The sequence below is a fragment of the Lampris incognitus genome, chromosome 15 (genome assembly GCF_029633865.1).
Source record: "Lampris incognitus isolate fLamInc1 chromosome 15, fLamInc1.hap2, whole genome shotgun sequence".
Lineage (NCBI taxonomy): Eukaryota > Metazoa > Chordata > Actinopteri > Lampriformes > Lampridae > Lampris > Lampris incognitus.
The window spans coordinates 22410925-22430535 of NC_079225.1; the positions used below are offsets into that span (position 1 = coordinate 22410925).

Genomic DNA, 19611 nt, shown 5'->3' on the forward strand with positions numbered 1-19611 from the left:
TCCAAGTCCAACATCACAGTCCATAAGTACCTCAGAACTGACGACCATATCACCCCACCCACAAGAAATCCCTCGAACATTGGTGCTATTGCAACGGTCCTGCAATTATATCATTAAATTATGCTATATGACCTTGTCAGAGACAAACAAAAACAGTATAAAAAATAAAGTATCACATTATATTAGCTCCAAATATTTATGTACCAAGCAACTAGGTAAGACTGAGTTCAAATGATCTGCTTTACCTCACAGACCTCATTCATTATTCCACTTTGGCTCCATTGGTGTCCAAGGGTCTATGAGGAGTTGTCAGAAATGTGGTGCAAAGTGAGTAGGGAGGAGGACGCAGAATGAAGTAAGGATGTGACTGATTTACCAGAACAGAACAAGCTCTTAATTGAACTGGGGTTTCCTGTCAAAGGTGTTTTTATCGGCCTGTCTGGTCTTCAGTCTGGCGCTACCATTACTATTTGGTTTTGCAGACTCCCTGGCTGGAAGGAACGGCCACGGACCTCAAGAGGATAGCGTTGGTATCGATCATACTTTAACCATTGGATTTCCACGGTTATTGTTTTATTTCTTTAAAAGAAATAGAGAAATATAAGGTCTACCCTCTGAGAGTAAGTCAATACTTGACGAAGCACATTCATTTTTCTGTATTCTGGAATCGAAAGGGTTTCTAACATTCACACAAGACGGGATCTCAATGGGCGAATCCTGACCATTAAATCCTGATCATCCAGAAGCTCTAATATAACAAAAGTCAAGTCACCATGGAAACCGCATCCTCCACACCTTGGAGAGCCCACGAGTCCATGCTGGGCCATAGATATGGCTGCTCTTTTGTTCACCTACTGAGTCTCTGGCCTTCACAGGGCTTTGTTCTTACACATAACACGGTAAAATGTATATACGGAGTAAATGTCTCTCTCATTTTCATCAAAAACATGATTTTTTCCCCCTCCTAAACTGACACATTGGACTCCAGGAGGGTAATGTCAAAGACTTGGGCCATTTCATAACCCCCCCCCCCACCACCACCACCACCAGAAGGCTTGCTGTCATGGCTGGCCTCTGGGCTGCAGCACTCAGACGCCAGTATTTATCTGCAGACAATCTGCACCAGATCAGATTAAACCTGTCAACTAACCCGCCCCTCTCATCGTCAAACCATATGTCGCTCAAGCAACTAATTGTGAAAGACCATGCATTCCCTTTTATAGAGATAACAATCATCAAAACCTTCCAACTCTCAAACATGGGATGGGACTAACTCCTAAAAAAAAAAAAAAAGTTGTGGAAGTATAGTAATCTCTAAACGGGTAGGAAAAAAAGGTGTGAAATCTTCATCAGGATATTGGGTGGGGGGTTAAGAGATTTGTCAAAAAACTGTTGATGAGCATAAAAGCTGGCCAAACACATCAAAGAGTAGATGCACAAAAAAAAAGGAAACAGCTTCACTGGGGGCTTTATTTTTGACATTTCATCTGAACAAGAAATCATAAATTGAAACCATGGATGATGAATGGTGATAGTTATGACATGTTAAGTCCTACACTGGGGTAAATGTTTATATTTTGAAGCAACATAGTAGTTCAGAAGATGAGTGCACTGTATTATAGTGGGTAGTACTGCCGCCTCACAGCAGGGGGATCTTGGGTTTAATCCCAGACCCCCTGTGTGGGGTTTGCCTTGCTTTCTTCTCAAATCCCAGAGACATGCATATTAGATGACGCGTGAATCTGCTTTTTTCTGCAGCTGATGCCGCACTGCACCCAGTCTGGATAAAGAACAGTACAAAATTATACATTTCCCATGTAGCAAACAAATCAATCAGGACTCAGGAACACTTTGTCATTTCATCATTTCACCCAGCCCACAGCAGTGCGACACAAAAACCAAAACACTTATCCAAAAAACAAGAACATATATCAAACTACAAAACAAAAATTATTGTCCATGGGAACGAACACCAGCCAGGATGACTGTCGGAACTGCCGGTCTGCATGGGCTAGCATTTAGCTTAGCCTGGCCCGCTTCCGCGTCCTGTCAGACCGCCCTCGGTGTTACCTCTTCGGGCACAGCTCAAGGCAGGGCCGTGGTCCCTGGGCCCACAAGATGCAGCAGACCAAGCTCTCCCAGCCATCAAACGAAGACACAAACTTAGACGCAGACGTGGACAAAGACACTGCATGGACAGTACTGGGTGAGGCCGCCGTAAACGTAAGTTCGCGCCGCCATCTTCCCACACCGGTACTGGGTGAGGCTGCTGCAAACGTGAATTTGCGCCGCCACCTTCTCACACCGCAAGCGGAAAAACGCAATAAAGCACAACTCAGTTTACACAGCCTGTACACAAGTATTTATATGTTTGGTCTTTTGCAAATCAATTTAGAAGATTACAATGTTGTTTACACCTCCTTGCCCAAATCTCCATGTGCTGATGTTGGGAACAGACCGTGCTGACATCAGGTCCTAACACCTTTGTATTTTGCCGGTCCTCTGCAGGTTATCTCTCTACTGCAACAGCAGACTTTCAATGTGCCACTTTTAAAGCTGACGTACACAAATATGTTATGTCTACTTAAACACCCACACCCCAACAAAAGGAAAGCGGGCATTAAAATCATCATTTTTTTAAATTTATTTATTCAGATGACTCATTAGAGTGGGAGAACAACACACAATGGACCCTGACATGGTATAAATTTTAGCTAACTCAGCTACCAAGTTGCCATACAATGTCTGTTTTAGTTAACGATAAAAAAGGTGAAACATAGTTTTTCACTGAAGAGATTAAATCATTGAGATGTGTTCTAGAGGATTTTTTTTAATACAAATTTGAGCTAAAGTCCAGATACAGGAATCCAGAAGTGTATATGGAGGATTTATTGTCCACACCAAATTTGCAAATCCCCATTCACCTTTAAATAATCTCTGTGGGTCCCACTGATGAGGATTTATGCAACTGAACCATCTTGTAGCCATTGGATCCTATATGGAGATGATGCAGACGTCAAACAAAGATGGTGGCTTGGGTCAGAAGTCCCGATCCCAATCAGAGAACTCCTCCTCAGCCTTGGGCTGGTCATAAGGGAAGCTGTCGAAGTTGATATAGCATGGGCCCTAATGGGGGGTAATGATGGATTGAGGATCATGAATACATCACAGAAAGTTGAGTCAGTTCATCTGGACACAATGTTTATTGAGAGAAACATTTCATCACTCATCTAAGTGATCTCCTCAGTCTCAACTGACTGCAGGTATCTCCACCCTTATAAACAGTACAGTGGCATAACAACTGAAAAAAAGGATCGGTTTCATATGCAAATTGATCATTAACTACAGTTACAATGGCCATGTGTAGTATTCAGAGGATTGGGGAATAGTTGCAATCACGGCATTGTAAGATGGTGACAAATGTACTCTTAGACCCCCCACGCGGTTCAGAAATGGACGTTCCCTCTTCACATGGATGGCTCCTTTTGACTCCCGTTTAAACCAGCGTTCCTCCCTATCAAGGATGTGCACATCCTCATCCTTGAAAGAGTGGCCACTGGCCTGTAGATGGGTGTAAACTACTCAAATGAGTAGTTATTTTCATACCAGGCTTTCTAACACACACCTTTATCTACCATTAACATTATCCTATCCAAAAACCTTACCAACCTCACAGAACCAAATCGTCCTAGTCCTTGATTTGCAAGAGCCACAGCTGAAGTTAGTTGCTCCCATCATGTTTTGGAAATGCTGAAACAATCATTTGATTTACCTTTCGTATGAGCCGAATCGTGGGAGCGTCCACCTGGCCAACACGCAGCTTATGCCAATTCATACTGCTGAACCACCTGCAGGCAAAGCAAGAGGGAAGGATAACATGTGCTGCAGGGGAAAAGTAAAAATGTAAGACCCCGGATGACGGCCTGAATAAGCCCCAGGGGGTGGGGGAGGGGTATCCTAGTATTCCTTTAGTCTAAAGTACCTCAAGGGATATTCAACATCGCTGACATAGAGCAAAGTATTAACAGCCGCCCACAGAGACAAAGACATTAATCACATTGAAATAAACATAAGCACGTGCACATGGACGGATGAAGAATTGTTGTCAGGTTACCTGTGGTGCCGCACATCTTTGATTCCATTCTTGGTGTTTCCTAGCCTCTGACCTGGCCGAGGTCTTCCAACCAGAAGAAAAAACACACACAAGCACACACACACACACACACACACACACACACACACACACACACACAAACACACCAATTAGTACAGTGAAGGAATTTAAAAAGTGAGTAAACTAATTTCATATTTTCTAGAAAGCATTATTTAATGCATTTTGTCCTCAAAAGCCCAATCTTTAGTCTCATATCAGTTGCATGCATAGGCATCAACGAGAATCACAAATTGTTTTTGTTTTTTTTGCCAACTGGGAACGGTGTATGGTGAATATGTGGGGTATCCTGAATAAGCTTGCCCACCTGAACTTACTATGGTGTATAAAATGAATTTATATAACACAAGATTCACGCTACCCAAAAAAGGTGGGTAAACTGCATTGTGTAAATAAATAGGGTGACTATATGAGGGTTATGAATATATCAAGTTATAGCTCCACTGCATCGCTGCCCAGCGTCATAAACAGGCTAAGAATGTTGCCTCACTTTCTATGAGCTTCCACCTGTTAAAAAAAAACATGTCAATGGAAAAGACAATAATACTGTTACAAAACGTGTATTTTGCCTCTCTCATCAGGTTTGCTCTATGAATGATGCTTTTGCTCTCAGGGTGAAGTTAACTTACAATATGCAGAGTAGATTCTCATACAACATGAATTCCAACTTCTGTTGTTCATGTCTTAAACCCAATAAACTCTGAAGGTCTTCATCATCACTAATATTGGAGATACATGTTGACTGTGGGAATATCTTTGATCAGGACACCTACCCAAATTACCTCTTGTCTGCAACGTATTGATGGATGTGCTTCTCTCACCTGCACAATTTGCTGATGATGGACTTGGCAGCCTCGCTCATGTATGGTGGATACTTGAGCACCCCATCCAAAATCTTGGCATAGATCTTCTGGGGCTCTGAACTTGAGAAGGGAGGACTGGAAAATAAACAAAAAAACAAATAAATTAATGAAGTGTAAGAGGGGGTTCATTTTATCCTCAGCATGTAGCTTGCAATGAATATAGCATCACATAAAAACACTGCATAAAACATGTCCAAAAGTTACTGCTTAACACATATTTATGATGTTCATTAATAGATATTATTGAAGATGCACAATTCATTTCACAGCCCCAGCTGCAACGTCAGTGATATCACCATGCTGCCATCTACTGGTTAACGTCAAGTCTGATTCATTCATAAATATTGCGGATCAATATTTTTTGGTGTGAATGACCAAATCTGGGCTTCACTTTACACATTAAAATATATTATATACCAGGAGCTCCTCAGTCAATCTTATAGGGGTAGCCCTGCAACAATGCAGAAAAGGCTAAATTTCTCCACTTGTATCTGTGATCATTCTCTTTTGGTTGCCACCCACAGCTGGTGACCACTGGCGAGGGTCAGAACAAAGATGGACGTGTCTTTTTTGGAGGTTTGCTGTGTGTTTCAGCTCCCACTTCACTGCAGCGGTCTGAAACTGCTGTCTGTCCGTCAGTCTGACCATCCCATGAATCCAATTAGTACCAATAACATGCCAATAGTACCCTGAAATATCCCAACTCCTCCAACTGGGAAAACGGCCTGCTCCCCAACCGGATATGAGGAGCCAACTTTTTCCGAAGTGAACCATGGCCTCGGATCTTGGAGGTACTGGTCCTCATCCTAGCAGTTCATTCTTCGGTGAACATATACAATATGTGTTTGTAAGTGCACAAAGCATTTGGAAAACCCTCTCTGTCCTTTAAATGAGGTCCTGTTGAAGCTGGAGGAAAGTTGTGAACATGTCTTTTCTTTTATGTCACCTAGTATTGTGATTATTATTATTATTATCATTGTTATAGTATCAGTAGTAATAGCCGTAGTAGTATTTGTGCTTTTACTGTTTCATTACCGATTACTATTACTACCACAGCTATTACCTTCCCACTAGAAGTTCAAAGATCAGGATACCAAGGGACCAGAAGTCAACCGCAAAGTCATGTCCCTGGTTCTGGATGATCTCTGGGGCAATGTACTCAGGAGTTCCCACAAACGAGTAGGTCTTCTCACCACGAACCATCTCCTTGGCAAACCCAAAGTCCACCTGCATGAAAAACACACACTCAAATACAAAACCTGGAGGAAGCACAGAAAATATGCAGACAATAAACATGCACATGGTGATGGCCGCACTTTGATGGAAGTTCAGCAAATGCACACACACGTGGACACACCAGTTTGACGTAGCCCCGAGCGTCGAGCATCAGGTTCTCAGGTTTGAGGTCTCTGTACATTATGCTCTTTTTGTGGAGGTAGGCGTAAGCCTCCACCACACAGGCAGTGCAGAAAACAGCAATGGGCTCATCAAAACGACCCCTGTCAAACACAGACACAGCGAGGTGGTTATAAACTGCTAGACCTCTAATTCACTGAAAAATGCCTTCCAACTCTGTTGTTTTGTTTCTCTCTTTTTTTTTTCAACTTTTTCCCTCTCTTTTTCTCCCTAATTGTACCTGGCTAATTACCCCACTCTTCTGAGCCGCCCCGCTTGGTGCTCCATCCCCTCTGCTGATCTGAGGAGGGCTGTAGACTACCACAAGCCTCCTCCAATACATGTGGAGTCGCCAGTTGCCTCTTTTCACCTGACAGTCAGGAGTTTTGCCAGGGGTACGTAGTGCGTGGGAGGATCACACTATTCCCCCCCCCGAACAGGCGCCCCGACCGAGCAGAGGCGGTGCTAGTGCAGCGACCAGGACACATACCCACATCCAGCTTCCCACTTGCACACACGGCCAATTGTGTCTGTAGGGACGCCCAACCAAGCTGGAGGTAACATGGGGATTCGAGCCAGCGAATTCCGTTGGTAGGCAACGGAATAGACTGCCGCGCCACCCGGATGCCCCTAATGCTGGTATTTTAGTATTTCCAACAGCAGTTACTGTTGCACTTATTTCATTCAGGATAAGAGCATTGGCTTCAATGCCCGGGATGTAAAACGCACTCAGAATGTATTTTGAGTAGGGTTTAAAAAGCATCGGTGTTTTCCTCACACTTCTTTAAGTTTGGTCCAGATCTCCCCTCCACTGCAGAACTCCATAACCATGTAGATGTACCGTGTGTCTCGGAAAGCAGCGTGAAGCCTGGACAGAGGGAAATAAGTGGGGTAGGAAACAGGTTGGCATTCATTTGCAGAATTGTGCAGCACTAACATGATCGTACAATGTCAACAACCATTTTCCCCCACTGAGCTCCTGCTAAATACATTCCCTGAATGATGCCGTCTCAGGAAACTGGTTTTTGTCACCAGTGTTTCTCTCGCTTGGAGAGTTGAGGTCAAAACGTTAAAGGCCGACAGTCATGGTGTGAAAAATTTACCTAACAATGAAGTCAGACTGGATGGCTTTGAGGATCTTCTTCTCAAAGAGGACATGCTCTTCCTGTCGCTTGGCCACGATGTGCATCTTACTGACCCGCTTTATGGCATAGTAATTCCCTTGGTTCATGGAGATCACCTTAGAATGAATTAAAAAAAATATGAATAAAGATAACGTTTGTGAGTTACAAACTAGCTGGATTTTCAGGTTTCCTAAGTGTTTGGCGTCAGCATGTACCAAAGTTAATTTAGCTCTCGAAACACCATAAAGAATATTGACTTAACAGTTGAGTTTCCTTAGTGGTGGTCTGGACTATTTTCCTAATTGAATATTTGTATGAAAAATGAGTACAAATCACAAACACACACAAATACACATATGCACATGCATAAACACGCATTCACACACACACACACACACCAGCTCAACACGGCCAAAGCCTCCCACTCCGAGGGTGACAGGCTCTCCCTGATAGCGTCCCTCTTGGTAGTACACAGGAACCAGGTCTTTAAACTTCAGAGAGGAGCTGGCACTGAAAGAGACAGGTACTGTTGTTCAGTAGGGAAAAGGGAACTGTACATGGTCACATCAAGGACCAGTGCTTTTAGGAAATCCTGAGTTTTTTATTTGCGATCTTTGTACCACTCATTTATGAGATCTGTATTAAGTAGGATGTCCATAAATATCTAAAGTCTGTATGCAACTCTGGATGTATTATCAACTGTATCAATCATCTATAGTCTAGCTATATATGTTTTTGACTAATCCAACCTCTCACCTTGACCTCCCAGGGACAGCTGTCTCATGAAGCACCTTGGAGCTGGTGATGAAGACAAACATGTGTGTGAGCAAAACACAGCTCATATTAAGGACTTTCTCTGACAAAAATCTTGGGGAGATCAAGATCTTTAAGTTTATGCGAGGTATCAGCTTTGCTTGTAATACATACTCATCAAAAAGCTCCAGGTGTTCAATGGGAATGGTCTCCTCAAACACCCTGGAAAAGGAAGATAAGGCGTATGCTTTCAGTCAGCTAGTGAATCAAATCAGGGACCATGTCAGTAAAATGCAAAGCCATTATAAAATACAGGGTGCAGCCACAAAACCTGACAACACCGCTTGGGCGAATCCTGTTTGAATTGAAAGCGTAAAAGCGGAGGGTTTTCAATTAGCAGAAATTCACAAAGTGATTCTTCCCTAAGGTGCCAAAACACTGAACAAAAGTTTAATATCCATTCGTATTTGGGATTAAATGCTGGATCAGACTCACTCCTTGTCAATGGAGAAGCAGGTAACTGGACCATCAGCAGTGCAAGTAGCAGTTCTCAGCACCTCCCTGAAAGAAAACGGTTAAACAGGGCAGCATGTCACTCTCTGGATATACACGTATGTATATGAGAATTTCTTATAGATGCTGTTTGTACTTCTATATGAATCCCAACCTCTATTGTACAACAAAGTGAATAACAGCTAATTGAAACAAGCAAAACGAACAAATTCAAGGAGAAAGTTAGTGGATATACAGCATGTTTCCCCTCCACGTGTCATTTTCAAACATCTTCATTATATCAGTTTGCTGTGGATGCTGTATAGCAGGCTGAGAACTGTGGGTGACAGCCAAGCCTTTTGGGGGTACAGGGTGTCAAACACTAACAACAAACAACTTAGACAGGCCCAGCTCCTGAGGTTTTCAGTGCAGAAATTTGTGAAGCGGGGAACTGTATGGTTTTTACTTTGTCCGCCAACGTCCAGCTAACCCTGTTGACATTAATCATACGCTTCAGGGAAAGCTGAAATATTACACATAGCAGTTGACAGCTACAGTGTCTGATCTGTGTGACTACTGTTCACATTTCATAGAAGTGATGCTTCAATGGGCTTCTGCACAGCTCAGCTGTTAGCATTTCAAAGAAATAGGTGCAAAACGCTTTGATGTAAAACTTCAATGTTACACTCGGCTGCACGGTGCTTAATTTTCTCTCCGGGTACATGGACAGTAAGCCCTCGACTGTTTGCAGATATATGAAGTAAACAGGCAGGTCAGACAGCATGAACATCGAAGGGGGTTTTGACGGCTAATGAGGATTGCTACACAGTGTTCCCACACACTGCCTTGGGCATTGCTGTTGCCATGGTTACCGTATGAGGGCCTGTTCCCCGAAATGTTCCCCTTTTCCCATACGGCGAATCTGCTTCTGATGTCCACTCACATTCTTAGTCACCAACACCTGAGCTCATACACATGAGAGAGCGAGAGAGAGAGAGAGGTGGGGGGGACAGAGAGAGATAGGAAGCAAACAAGATCCCTGTGAAAATTACACAGTGCAACAACTGAAAATAGTGTGTTAATACACCATGAAACCACGTGACGCAACTTGAATGGCACTTTACCTCTCCTTTGAGGATGATATAGAAAGTATTTCCTTCAGTCCCCTCTCGAACTATCACGTCCTTGTCCTGGTACTTTACCTAGTAGGACAGAAAAATAAAAGTGATCGGATACGCAGACGGAAAATCACCCTCATCACTCATACTGAAATGTGTGCTAGTTTGACTCTTTGAAGCTGATTCTAGTTTTGTGAGGCTTTCAGAGTTTTCTTCACCGCTCCTGGGGTGAACCAAACCACACCTGTGCCTGGAAAGGAGACTCCGAGTACACAATGAAAGAACACTTGCTGAGTACACACCTCTTCCATGGAGTCGATTATCTTTGATAACTGGACGTCATTCAGGTCCTTTAGGGTCCGAGACCTGTTACAGCATGTAAAAAACAAACACAAACTAAAACCTGCAATATTTTAACACAGCTAATATTAGTGCAACCCATCAGTGCACCAGCATCAATACACGACACCTCCCTCTTAAAGAAAGGATGCTGCTTTGAAATGTGCTTTGGCATGACGGAGACTCCGTTGGTTTCACGAGCCCACCTTTGATCGTTTGCAGTAATGTGTATTTGATTTCAGGTCACGACTTCGCTGGATACTTACGTTTTCAAGAAGCCCATAAGTTGCTCACGTTTCTTCTTGGATTTGTTGGTTATGATGGTCCTGTAGGTCTGTCTCTCCATGCACCACAGACTCACCACAGTCTTTGCTACAAAATTAGCAGGATGACATTTCAAGTCAACGCCACACAGGCTGAACAAGCGGATCACCCCGTCAGGTGTCCTGATGACAGGGGCTCACTAACCTTTGACTGTTGCTGTGCGTTTGCAGTTGTAGAGGATGGCCAGTTCCCCGAACACATCACCACGGGTTAGGGTTCGGAGGTTACGACCTGCCTGGGTCACAAGGAGCTCACCAGCTGAGAAAAAGAATAAAATCAATGTTGCTTGGAAGAGGAACAATAAATGCAGGCATACATTTAATGCATGACTAATTTAAGTAATGTATGTTGTACGGGGATGCTTACAGACAGAAAGGTGCAGATGCACGCACACACACACACACACACACACACACACACACACACACACACACACACACACACACACAAACTAATGCACATCCCTACCTGCTACTATGTACATGCTGTCCCCTTCAGAGCCCTCTTTAATGATCTCGTTCCCAGGACTGTAGTCAAATGCCACCAAGAGATCCACCATCATGGCTGTCTGCTCATCATCAAGGCGACTCAGGAAGTCATTCTTTTTGATTGCCTTGACAATCAGACTCGTCTCACTGAAGATTTAAGTTTGAAAGGTCAAGCATCATGATTTTGAGTCTTCAAAAATTTTGAGCAGCCTAGAAACTTGCCTCGGCATATGTCACGTCTCTGTGCAAATATTATGAGGATCATATCTTGTGATACATTTTCAGTTAAGTTGAGTTGTACTATTGATTCGTTTGACTTCACCTTTCTTACAGTGGTATCATTTCCATCAAATGACATTCACTATGACTGTTAACCTAGAGACAGCAGTCGCTGCTAACCTGCCACTTTTCTTGACTTTGGTGCGTGTGATCTCCAGGTTCTCTGGGATTGATTCTGGCGCCATGACGGCAGCACGACTCTTCCTGACCTCTGGTTCAACCTCATTATTGCCCTGTGAGGGAAATTCTGAGGGAGACAAGCACACAGGTAGAGAATATAACAGATTCACAATGTAAAAAAGGTAGCCAAGTCACACCCAAAAGTTTCAGGTGAGTCAGGAAATATCCAGCATTGAACTATATTCATCACATGTTTGTCTGTATTGTGTTTGTACGTATGAGTGTGTGCAGATGTGTGTGACGTGTTTGCGAGTGTGTACCTGTACGTGTGTGTTTATGCAAGTGTATGCATATGTGGATGTCTGTGTGTGTGTGTGTGTGGTTTGTGTGTGATTGCATGTATGTGTGTGTGTGTGTGTGTGTGTGTGTGTGTGTGCACATGCATAGCATGTGTTGAGTTCTTTACATGACACATTAATCACTTGGCTCCTGTTCTTCTCTCACCTAAGTCATGGTAGTGACTTTGCAGCTCCTGCAGCAGTTTCTCTTTCTCCTGGAGTCTTTGCTCTATGAGGACAGAGGCGGTGCGGTATACTCAGTGTTCAAACAAATTACAAACATCATACCAACGCTGATTTCACCTGCACTTGCATCAGTCATCACCTCGACTGTCTCAAGGTTGTCATGGTAATGTGATGATGAATTACAGTTGTACCCACCCAGGTCTTTGTTTTGCCTCTCCAACTCCTGATTGAGCTGACATTGTTTTTCCAGCTGCTGTCTCAGCTCTTCCAGTTGCGTCTCCATGTCTACAAGGAACAATTTATAGACCAACACAGGATTTTAGTCAAGAGACGTAAATGACGCAGAGAAGTGAATTACCCAAATGACATATAACTGTAACTTAACACTATCGGGGACCCAAGTAGGTGTGAAATAGCTGTTAGTTATACTTTATTATAGCCACTTTGGACACAGAAACTCAGAAAGCATGTGCCCAAAATAAAACAGACACATCCTTGCATAAGTTCATGAATGTAAGTTAACAACGCCCCAACACTGACTATTTCTCATTTGTGTCATCAGCATCCCTCTCTCTTTCTGCAGGCTCTGAACTCCGCTTCTCAGCCCACACACAGCAGGAGGTCGTCTGAATAATGCAGACTAATGACTGTATGTCAACAGGGGGCACTCTGACTACCGTCACACCCTGTCAGGGTTTTTTTTGTGAGACATGATCTTTTGTCATGGGCAGATAAAGATGAATAACCTTTCACAAAAGCTTCAGCAGTGGATTCTCATATTGTTGCATCTGTGTGTGCTGTGCATTTTTGTTTGTCTGCATTTTCCGGTAATTGGCAAAATTGTTTGCATGCAAATGCCCTGCAAAAGGTTATTTTTTTTATTTTTCTATTTTAAGGTCCATTGTTTCATGTCTGATATATGCATGTACACAAACATAATGATATGGTTCCTCAGACACAGCTGCACACACAAATATACATAGGGCAAAATCCACGTCAACCCAGGTAATATTTCCATTGGTTTGTTTACAATAGTGTTATGATCTGTGAGTAAAAGTCATCAATTTCATTTCATTGACAGTGGAAAGATGGTTATGCCTCTATTGACATGTCAAACAATAGCATCAGTGAAAATACAGTCGCACGGGTTTGTCTCTCTGGTTAAACCTAACACTCATGTTTGTCTTTAGCCACCTCCTCACGTGACCCCCAATTACCCCAGCTGCACCCTGAACATTGGACGAGCTCAGAGATTAGACAAGGTGTTAAACTAATCTTCAGGTTGCAGAGTATTTTACCAGCAACCTGACAGCCGGAAATTAAAAATTACTTTATGTTCTCTTTATGTGCTCTATTATAGTACAGTATTAAATAGACCATTACACCCAAACTGCTGGATACATACTGTAACCAAGGCTACTATCACATTCCCACATTACTATTGCCATAACATGGGTTGCTAACATGGGCCAGAAATCTACATTAGGTTTGGCTCTAGAAATTAATTGATCACGACTACTGGTTGAGTAGGGGGGGGAAACCCAGTAACAATGTTTATTAACAGTATTCCATAAAACTGGGAATCAAACGTGGAAAACAATAAAACAAAATAATAAACAATTTCCCCCTTAATAGTCAGTCAGTGTATAAATAGTCCAGTCAATATATAAACTCTATTCAGTTCGATTCCTTGGCGTGTTTCCAAGCTCGGATCTTATATGTACTATTACTCCTGCTAGTACTATCCGGGTAGTGTATTGGTAATGCTGGAGATCTCATAAATCTTATCTGTATCCAAAGGGAACAGTCCAATCCACCTGCTGGGGGTTGGCTGATAGGGCACTAGATGTGGTTTCAGCACATTCCCAAGTATCCGGGAATCACCGGCTTGTCGTCGGATCGATCACAAGTGGCAGAATATGCACACACACACACACACGCACCAAAAAAAATCTGCACACAGCAGTGCAAAAATCTAACACCATTACTGTCCAATATCTTGTTATCATTAACAACATTCATCCTGTAATCACCGTCAATAATCCATCAAATAATTACTGCTGGCATAGACTCCAGCATCCCCGCGACCCTGAGAGCAGGATCAGCGGTTCTGATAATGGATGGATGGATACTACATGCGGCCCACATTTATATCTAAATAGCGTCACGAACTAATGTGCTGATCCACTCCATGAATGTCACTTGAAAGAAGTGTATGAACGTCTTCACAACGGCTTTTAAGCCTTGAAACATGAGCCCGTTAGCTTGCAAAGGGAGATTAACACCGATTTCACGTTCATCTCCGATTGGCTTTTAAATTACAAAGGACATAACAGAAATAACAAAATGAACACAAATGCAGTGCAAACTCGTTAAGATGGGTTAGCTCACACTGCACTCACTGAATCAGAGTGTGGCTAACATAGCCAGCTAGCTAGCATTTTTCCTTCAGCTGCACTCACCGGAGAATCGCTCGAACTTTGTCCAGAAGAGAAAAAAAAATAAAATAAAACGTACCACCAAAAAGGCAATTGACAATTATCACTCGCTAATAACAATAACCAAAAACAGCTCTTTAGTAAAACTTTTCCCTTGCTTCTCACAATTCTCCCTCTCAAACCCGGAGACTGGTCTGTTCTTCGCCTGGTCCTCGTGTGAGTCTGCATGCAGGGCTGGGCCACATGAGGGTGACAGTACGCGTCTCTTGCCCATGCACTCATCCGTCTGTTGTCTCTGACACAGTGATGATTGCCGCTTGTCTGTGAGTTTGTGTATGTCTGGGTAGACTGTAAGAACTGAGTTGTCCTTCTGGGATAAATAACGTTGTCTGAATCTGAATCTGAATCTGAATCTATCTAGCCACAATAGAATGACTCAGCTAACACTCCAGAGGCAGCGCCATCTAGGGGAATGGAGAATTACAACACTTTTGGCTCTGTACATTTTAGACGTGTGTGTGTGTGTACGTGTGTGTGTGTGTACTTGTGTGTCGGCCCTGTGATGGCCTGGCGGCCTGTCCAGGGTGTCTCCCCGCCTGCCACCCAATGACTGCTGGGATAGGCTCCAGCATCCCTGCGACCCTGAGAGCGGAATAAGCTGTTTGGATAATGGATGGATGGATGGCCACCCCCCCCCCCCGAATGCGCATGCTTACCTGCATGTACCTATACCTGCTTAAACAGTCGTTACTCGACCAATTTCTAAAGAAGGTGTAAACCGAAGTGTTTGAGGTAAGTCTAAAGCTTTTGTGAATGAAGGCCTGGTCAAGACCCTTCAACATGGAGTGCAAAACTAAGGTCAATGGGTTTCCTAGCGACTGGTAAGTTAGTCGGTCAGGTTCTGCCCTATATCTGGTCGACCTTCTAACTCCCGTCTCTTCCTGCTCTTGGTCAAGATTCTCTCTGGAATCCTCAGACTCATGTCATTTAGCTATCCGGTCCTTGTATAACCAAAGTGAGAGTTGTGTCCGCATTCTCAGCAAAGTCAAATACGTTTTCGGTGGGTGTCGGACCCTGCCAAGGTTGTCCCTTGTCTCCAATTCTGTTTGTGATATTCGTGGACAGGATCTCAAGGCGCAGCCTAGGTGAGGAGTGTGTCTGTTTTGGGAACCTCAGAATTGCATCGCTGCTCTTCGCAGATCATATGGTTTTGTTGACTTCCTCAGAACGCGACCTCTGGCGCACACTGGAGTGGTTTGCAGCTGAGTGTGAAATGGTCAGGATGAGAGTCAGCACCTCCAAGTCTGAGGCCATGGTTCTCTACCGGAAAATGGTTGATTGCTCCCTCTGGGTTAGGAATGAGTTGTTGTCTCAAGTGAAGAAGTTCAAAGTATCTCGGGGTCTTGATCACAAATGAGGGTAGGATGGAGCGGGAGATTGACAGGCGGATTGCTACAGCATCAGCAGTAATGTGGACATTGAACCAGACCGTTGTGGTGAAGAGGGAGCTGAGCCAGAAGTAAAGCTCTCAATTTACCAGTCAATCTTCGTTCCAACCCTCACCTATGGTCATGAGCTTTGGGTAGTGACCAAAAGGGTGAGATCGCGGATACAAGCGGCTGAAATGAGTTTCCACCGTAGGGTGTCTGGGCTCAGCCTTAGAGATAGGGTTAGGAGCTCAGACATCCGGAGGGAGCTCGGAGTAGAGCTGCTGCTCCTTCATGTTGAAAGGAACCAATTGTGGTGGTTTGGGCATCTGATTAGGATGCCTCCTGGGCGCCTTCCTGTGGAGGTTTTCCAGGCACATCCAACTGGGGGGAGACCCCGGGGTAGACCCAGAACTCGCTGGAGGGACTACATGTTCAATCTGGCCTGGGAACACCTTGGGATCCCCCAGGAGGAACTGGAGGGCATTGCTGGGGAGAGGGACATCTGGAGTGCCCTACTTAGCTTGCTGCCACCGCGACCTGACCCCAGAGAAGCGGCTGATGATGAGATGAGATGAGATGAGATGAGATGCTTTTAATTAATGCGAGGTACTACATTCCTTACAAATTTATATCTAAATAGCGTCATGAACTAATGTGCTAACCCGCTCCATGAATGTCACTTAAAAGAAGTTTATGAACATCTTCACAATGGCTTTTAGCCTTGAAACATTAGCCCATTAGAGCTACCTCATAGCTGGAAAATGTCGAACATTCTAGAATACACTCCATTTCATTTCGCTAATGAGATTGCCCATGTATGTAAAGATAATGGCGTTCTAGCCTGCAAAGGGAGTTTAACACCAAAACATACTCTGTATTGAGTGCTTTGACAGTGATTGTTGTTATTTGGAGTGCTTTAACTCAGTGTAATAAAGATAAATGATTAGCATTGGAATGTTATGTCTTGTATTAGCTACAGTAACTGTTATAGAAAGGTAAATGAGCTGAACTGACAGGTGGGTGACCAAAAAAATCTGAGTACAAGTTCAACTGAACAAAGTGAATATATTTCAGTAAACCAATATTCAATAACTTGAACAATATAAAACAGATTTCATGTAGTGTATATACAAATAATTGCTGTTTACAAGACTCACATTTTATCCTCAAGATGGTATACAACTCATTTCATCATCATTGAACAAAGTGAAATGATTTCAAGAAACCAATATCAAACAAATTTACACTGAAATTATGAATTAATGAATTCTTTATCGCACTCACTGTTTATACTGAAATATTGAATTCTTTGTAACACTCCTTATCCGATGTGAGGGTCTAAGGACAGGATGTTGTGTTGCTGTAAAGCCCCTTGAGGCAAATTTGTAATTTGTGATATTGGGCTGTACAAATAAAATTGACTTGACTTGACTTGTTCTATCAAGGCCAATGTATACTTTCAGACCAAGCGAGAACATGGTCAGCCAAAAAAAACAAAAACACACACGTGCACACACACAAACACATGCACGCACACACACACACACACACACACACAGACACCGGTGATAAGATATCACCGATGGCAGCAATATGGTGTGCTCACACAGGCAGCTCTAAATTAAAATAGGAGCTAGCAGATATATGTGGCAAGAAATGAGAACTCCTGAAAGGCTTCACATTTTTATACAAAGCAAAGGTGGCAAATGGGAATCAGACAAAGTCAGTTCACATGTTGCAGCATACGTAGGCCTTTGAGCTAATCAAATTTGTCTGAGGCTATTTTTAACTTAACTCAAGCATACCTGCATAAATGCACACATCAAAATGTGCACACATGCACACACATGGACACACACTATTTGGCAACTTTCTAGAAACGTGCAGCCATAGAAAGAGACAAGTGGAGCCGTCTGAGACATTAACCTGAAGTGCCAGAGGGTCAACCCTTTGATGACTGCCTCTTAGTTTCTTGGTTTATTGCTGTAATTTCAACCTTAGCACATTGTAATTGCGCAAAAACTGAGATTCATATTAGGATGGACAGACCCTTAACTGCCACCTTTGCTCTATGCCATTATTACATTGGACTTGAAATATTACTGTTATAATGAGGTTAAATGTAGATATTTAATCTCGCTTCATTCTGGAGGTGTTTCAGATTCACAGGTGTAAAATTATAATCCCTCGTGCACATAATTTCTAATCTGAGAGCCCCTGAAATTTAGCGACAAAATCACGTTATCTTTAATTTAGTGGTCATTTTGAGCTTGTTACAAAAAGTAATGATTTATTTTCCTCTGTTTTCTTCACCTTTTTTTCCAAATCTTTATTTATTCATCTCTTTGTCTCTCCATGAATTTTGGTCTGCACTTGTGTTTTTATTGTTTTGACCGATTGTGTGTAACCGTTGACTTTCTTGAACTAAATGGTCGGTCTTTTACAGAAGTTAAGGTGTAGACACTGAACAGGCCCTCCAGGCTGCTTTGCTCCCCTGCAGCCACTGCTTGATTTGCGTATTGCCTCTTGTTAATTTGTGAAAATAAAACTGAACTCAACTAAAATGAACAAGAGCCTCTGGAAATTCGCAAAAGGGAAATGATTTTTTTCTGTCTTTAACCTGGGGGGGGGGGTAATTCATACCTCTATACAGATTTAGCTAATCATAAACCGGAGCCGTCCTCTTCCAAAGATATATTGGTTCACAGTAATTGCTGTGTAAAGCACTTGAGACTAATAAATCAAATCTCCGATAGTGTTGTGTTGCACTCGTGCGAAAGTCACTCTATGTTGCACATATTGCACATTGCATGTGACAATATGCAACAATAAAAAAAAATTATTTAGAATTTTAACCTCACCAAATGCTTTTAACATCCTAAATCACTACCATAAGCATTGTCACTGACCGTAGTTGAACTCTGTTTAGTACACATCCTAAAAACCTTCGATATAAAGCTGATCACACGTACATTAACATAGTTGTATCTTCTCCCAAAAGGACCAAAAGACACTGTGATATGCAATGCAAAGAGATGCAAGTCAGACTCACATTCACCTGAAAGTTGTGATGAGTCTCTGTCCAGCCTATGATGGTTACATGGGTAGGAGGCAAACAGTCATCAGATAATCACCCTGAAGCCCTCAAAATTAAAAAATCTTTTTTAAAAAAGATCCAACAGCTGCAGGACTACACAGCGTGTCCTCGGTGTGGCTGCCTTGGCTCCTGCTGCGACCTGAATGTGACGGGAGCTCTGCTTGACCCCATACAGAGTGGACACACCTGTGCAGGCACGAGCATACAGTCAATGTCTGCTTTCTCTCACCAGCATTATTTAATCATGTACCACTGCACTCAACCTCTCTCCTTGCATTGCTATGTCTTTCCCTCTGCCCTTGTCATTCTCTCACTCTCACTCTCACTCTATCTCACTCCCTCTCTCTCTCCCTCTCTCTCTCTCTTTAGCTGTCAATTTGAACATCTCCAGTGTTGAATCATTAACCATGCCCTGAGGCTCCTCCCATCACACCAGGTAGACGAATACAGAGGGAATGAGGTAGAAGCCCAAATCAGACTACAATGATAGCACAAAACATATTGCTTATCTACATTTTGCAGAATGACATATAGTAGTTTCATAAGGCAGGATGACTACTGCTCCAGCCACCATCATACGGTAGTTTCATGACATTAAACAAGAAAAAAATAAAAATAAATGTTTAGCAATCAAGGATTTAGAAACATGAACAGCT

At 42.9% G+C, this 19611-nt stretch overlaps 1 protein-coding gene across 2 annotated transcripts; it reads right to left on the bottom strand.

Annotated features, from left to right (window-relative positions):
* Positions 1-2353: 2353 nt before the first annotated feature.
* On the bottom strand, positions 2354-19279 carry prkg3 (protein kinase cGMP-dependent 3). Of its 2 annotated transcripts, none has more exons than XM_056294841.1 (22): positions 18917-19279; positions 12186-12275; positions 11971-12033; positions 11467-11593; positions 11048-11214; positions 10724-10837; positions 10522-10627; positions 10219-10282; positions 9923-10000; positions 9671-9759; positions 8802-8867; positions 8481-8528; positions 8310-8351; positions 7952-8063; positions 7533-7669; positions 7208-7297; positions 6392-6533; positions 6098-6261; positions 4993-5109; positions 4115-4177; positions 3773-3848; positions 2354-3126 (listed from the first exon to the last, which is right to left on the bottom strand). In XM_056294841.1, the coding sequence occupies exons 2-22, from the start codon at positions 12271-12273 to the stop codon at positions 3040-3042; spliced, it is 2040 nt and encodes a 679-aa protein (XP_056150816.1). In that variant the 5' UTR covers positions 12274-12275; positions 18917-19279; the 3' UTR covers positions 2354-3039. The 2 variants fall into 2 exon arrangements, with proteins under 2 accessions (XP_056150816.1, XP_056150815.1); XM_056294840.1 differs by having other exon boundaries at positions 18911-19279.
* Positions 19280-19611: the final 332 nt, after the last annotated feature.

Coding starts and splice junctions, on each gene's coding strand:
- prkg3 (XM_056294841.1), bottom strand. CDS start 12,273: ATGGAGACGCAACTGGAAGAGCTGAGACAGCAGCTGGAAAAACAATGT. Junction 6,262..6,391: donor CTCGGGGCTACGTCAAACTG/GTGTGTCCACGT, acceptor TTTTTCATGCAG/GTGGACTTTGGGTTTGCCAA. Junction 5,110..6,097: donor TTTGAACTTCTAGTGGGAAG/GTAATAGCTGTG, acceptor TTTATTTTCCAG/TCCTCCCTTCTCAAGTTCAG.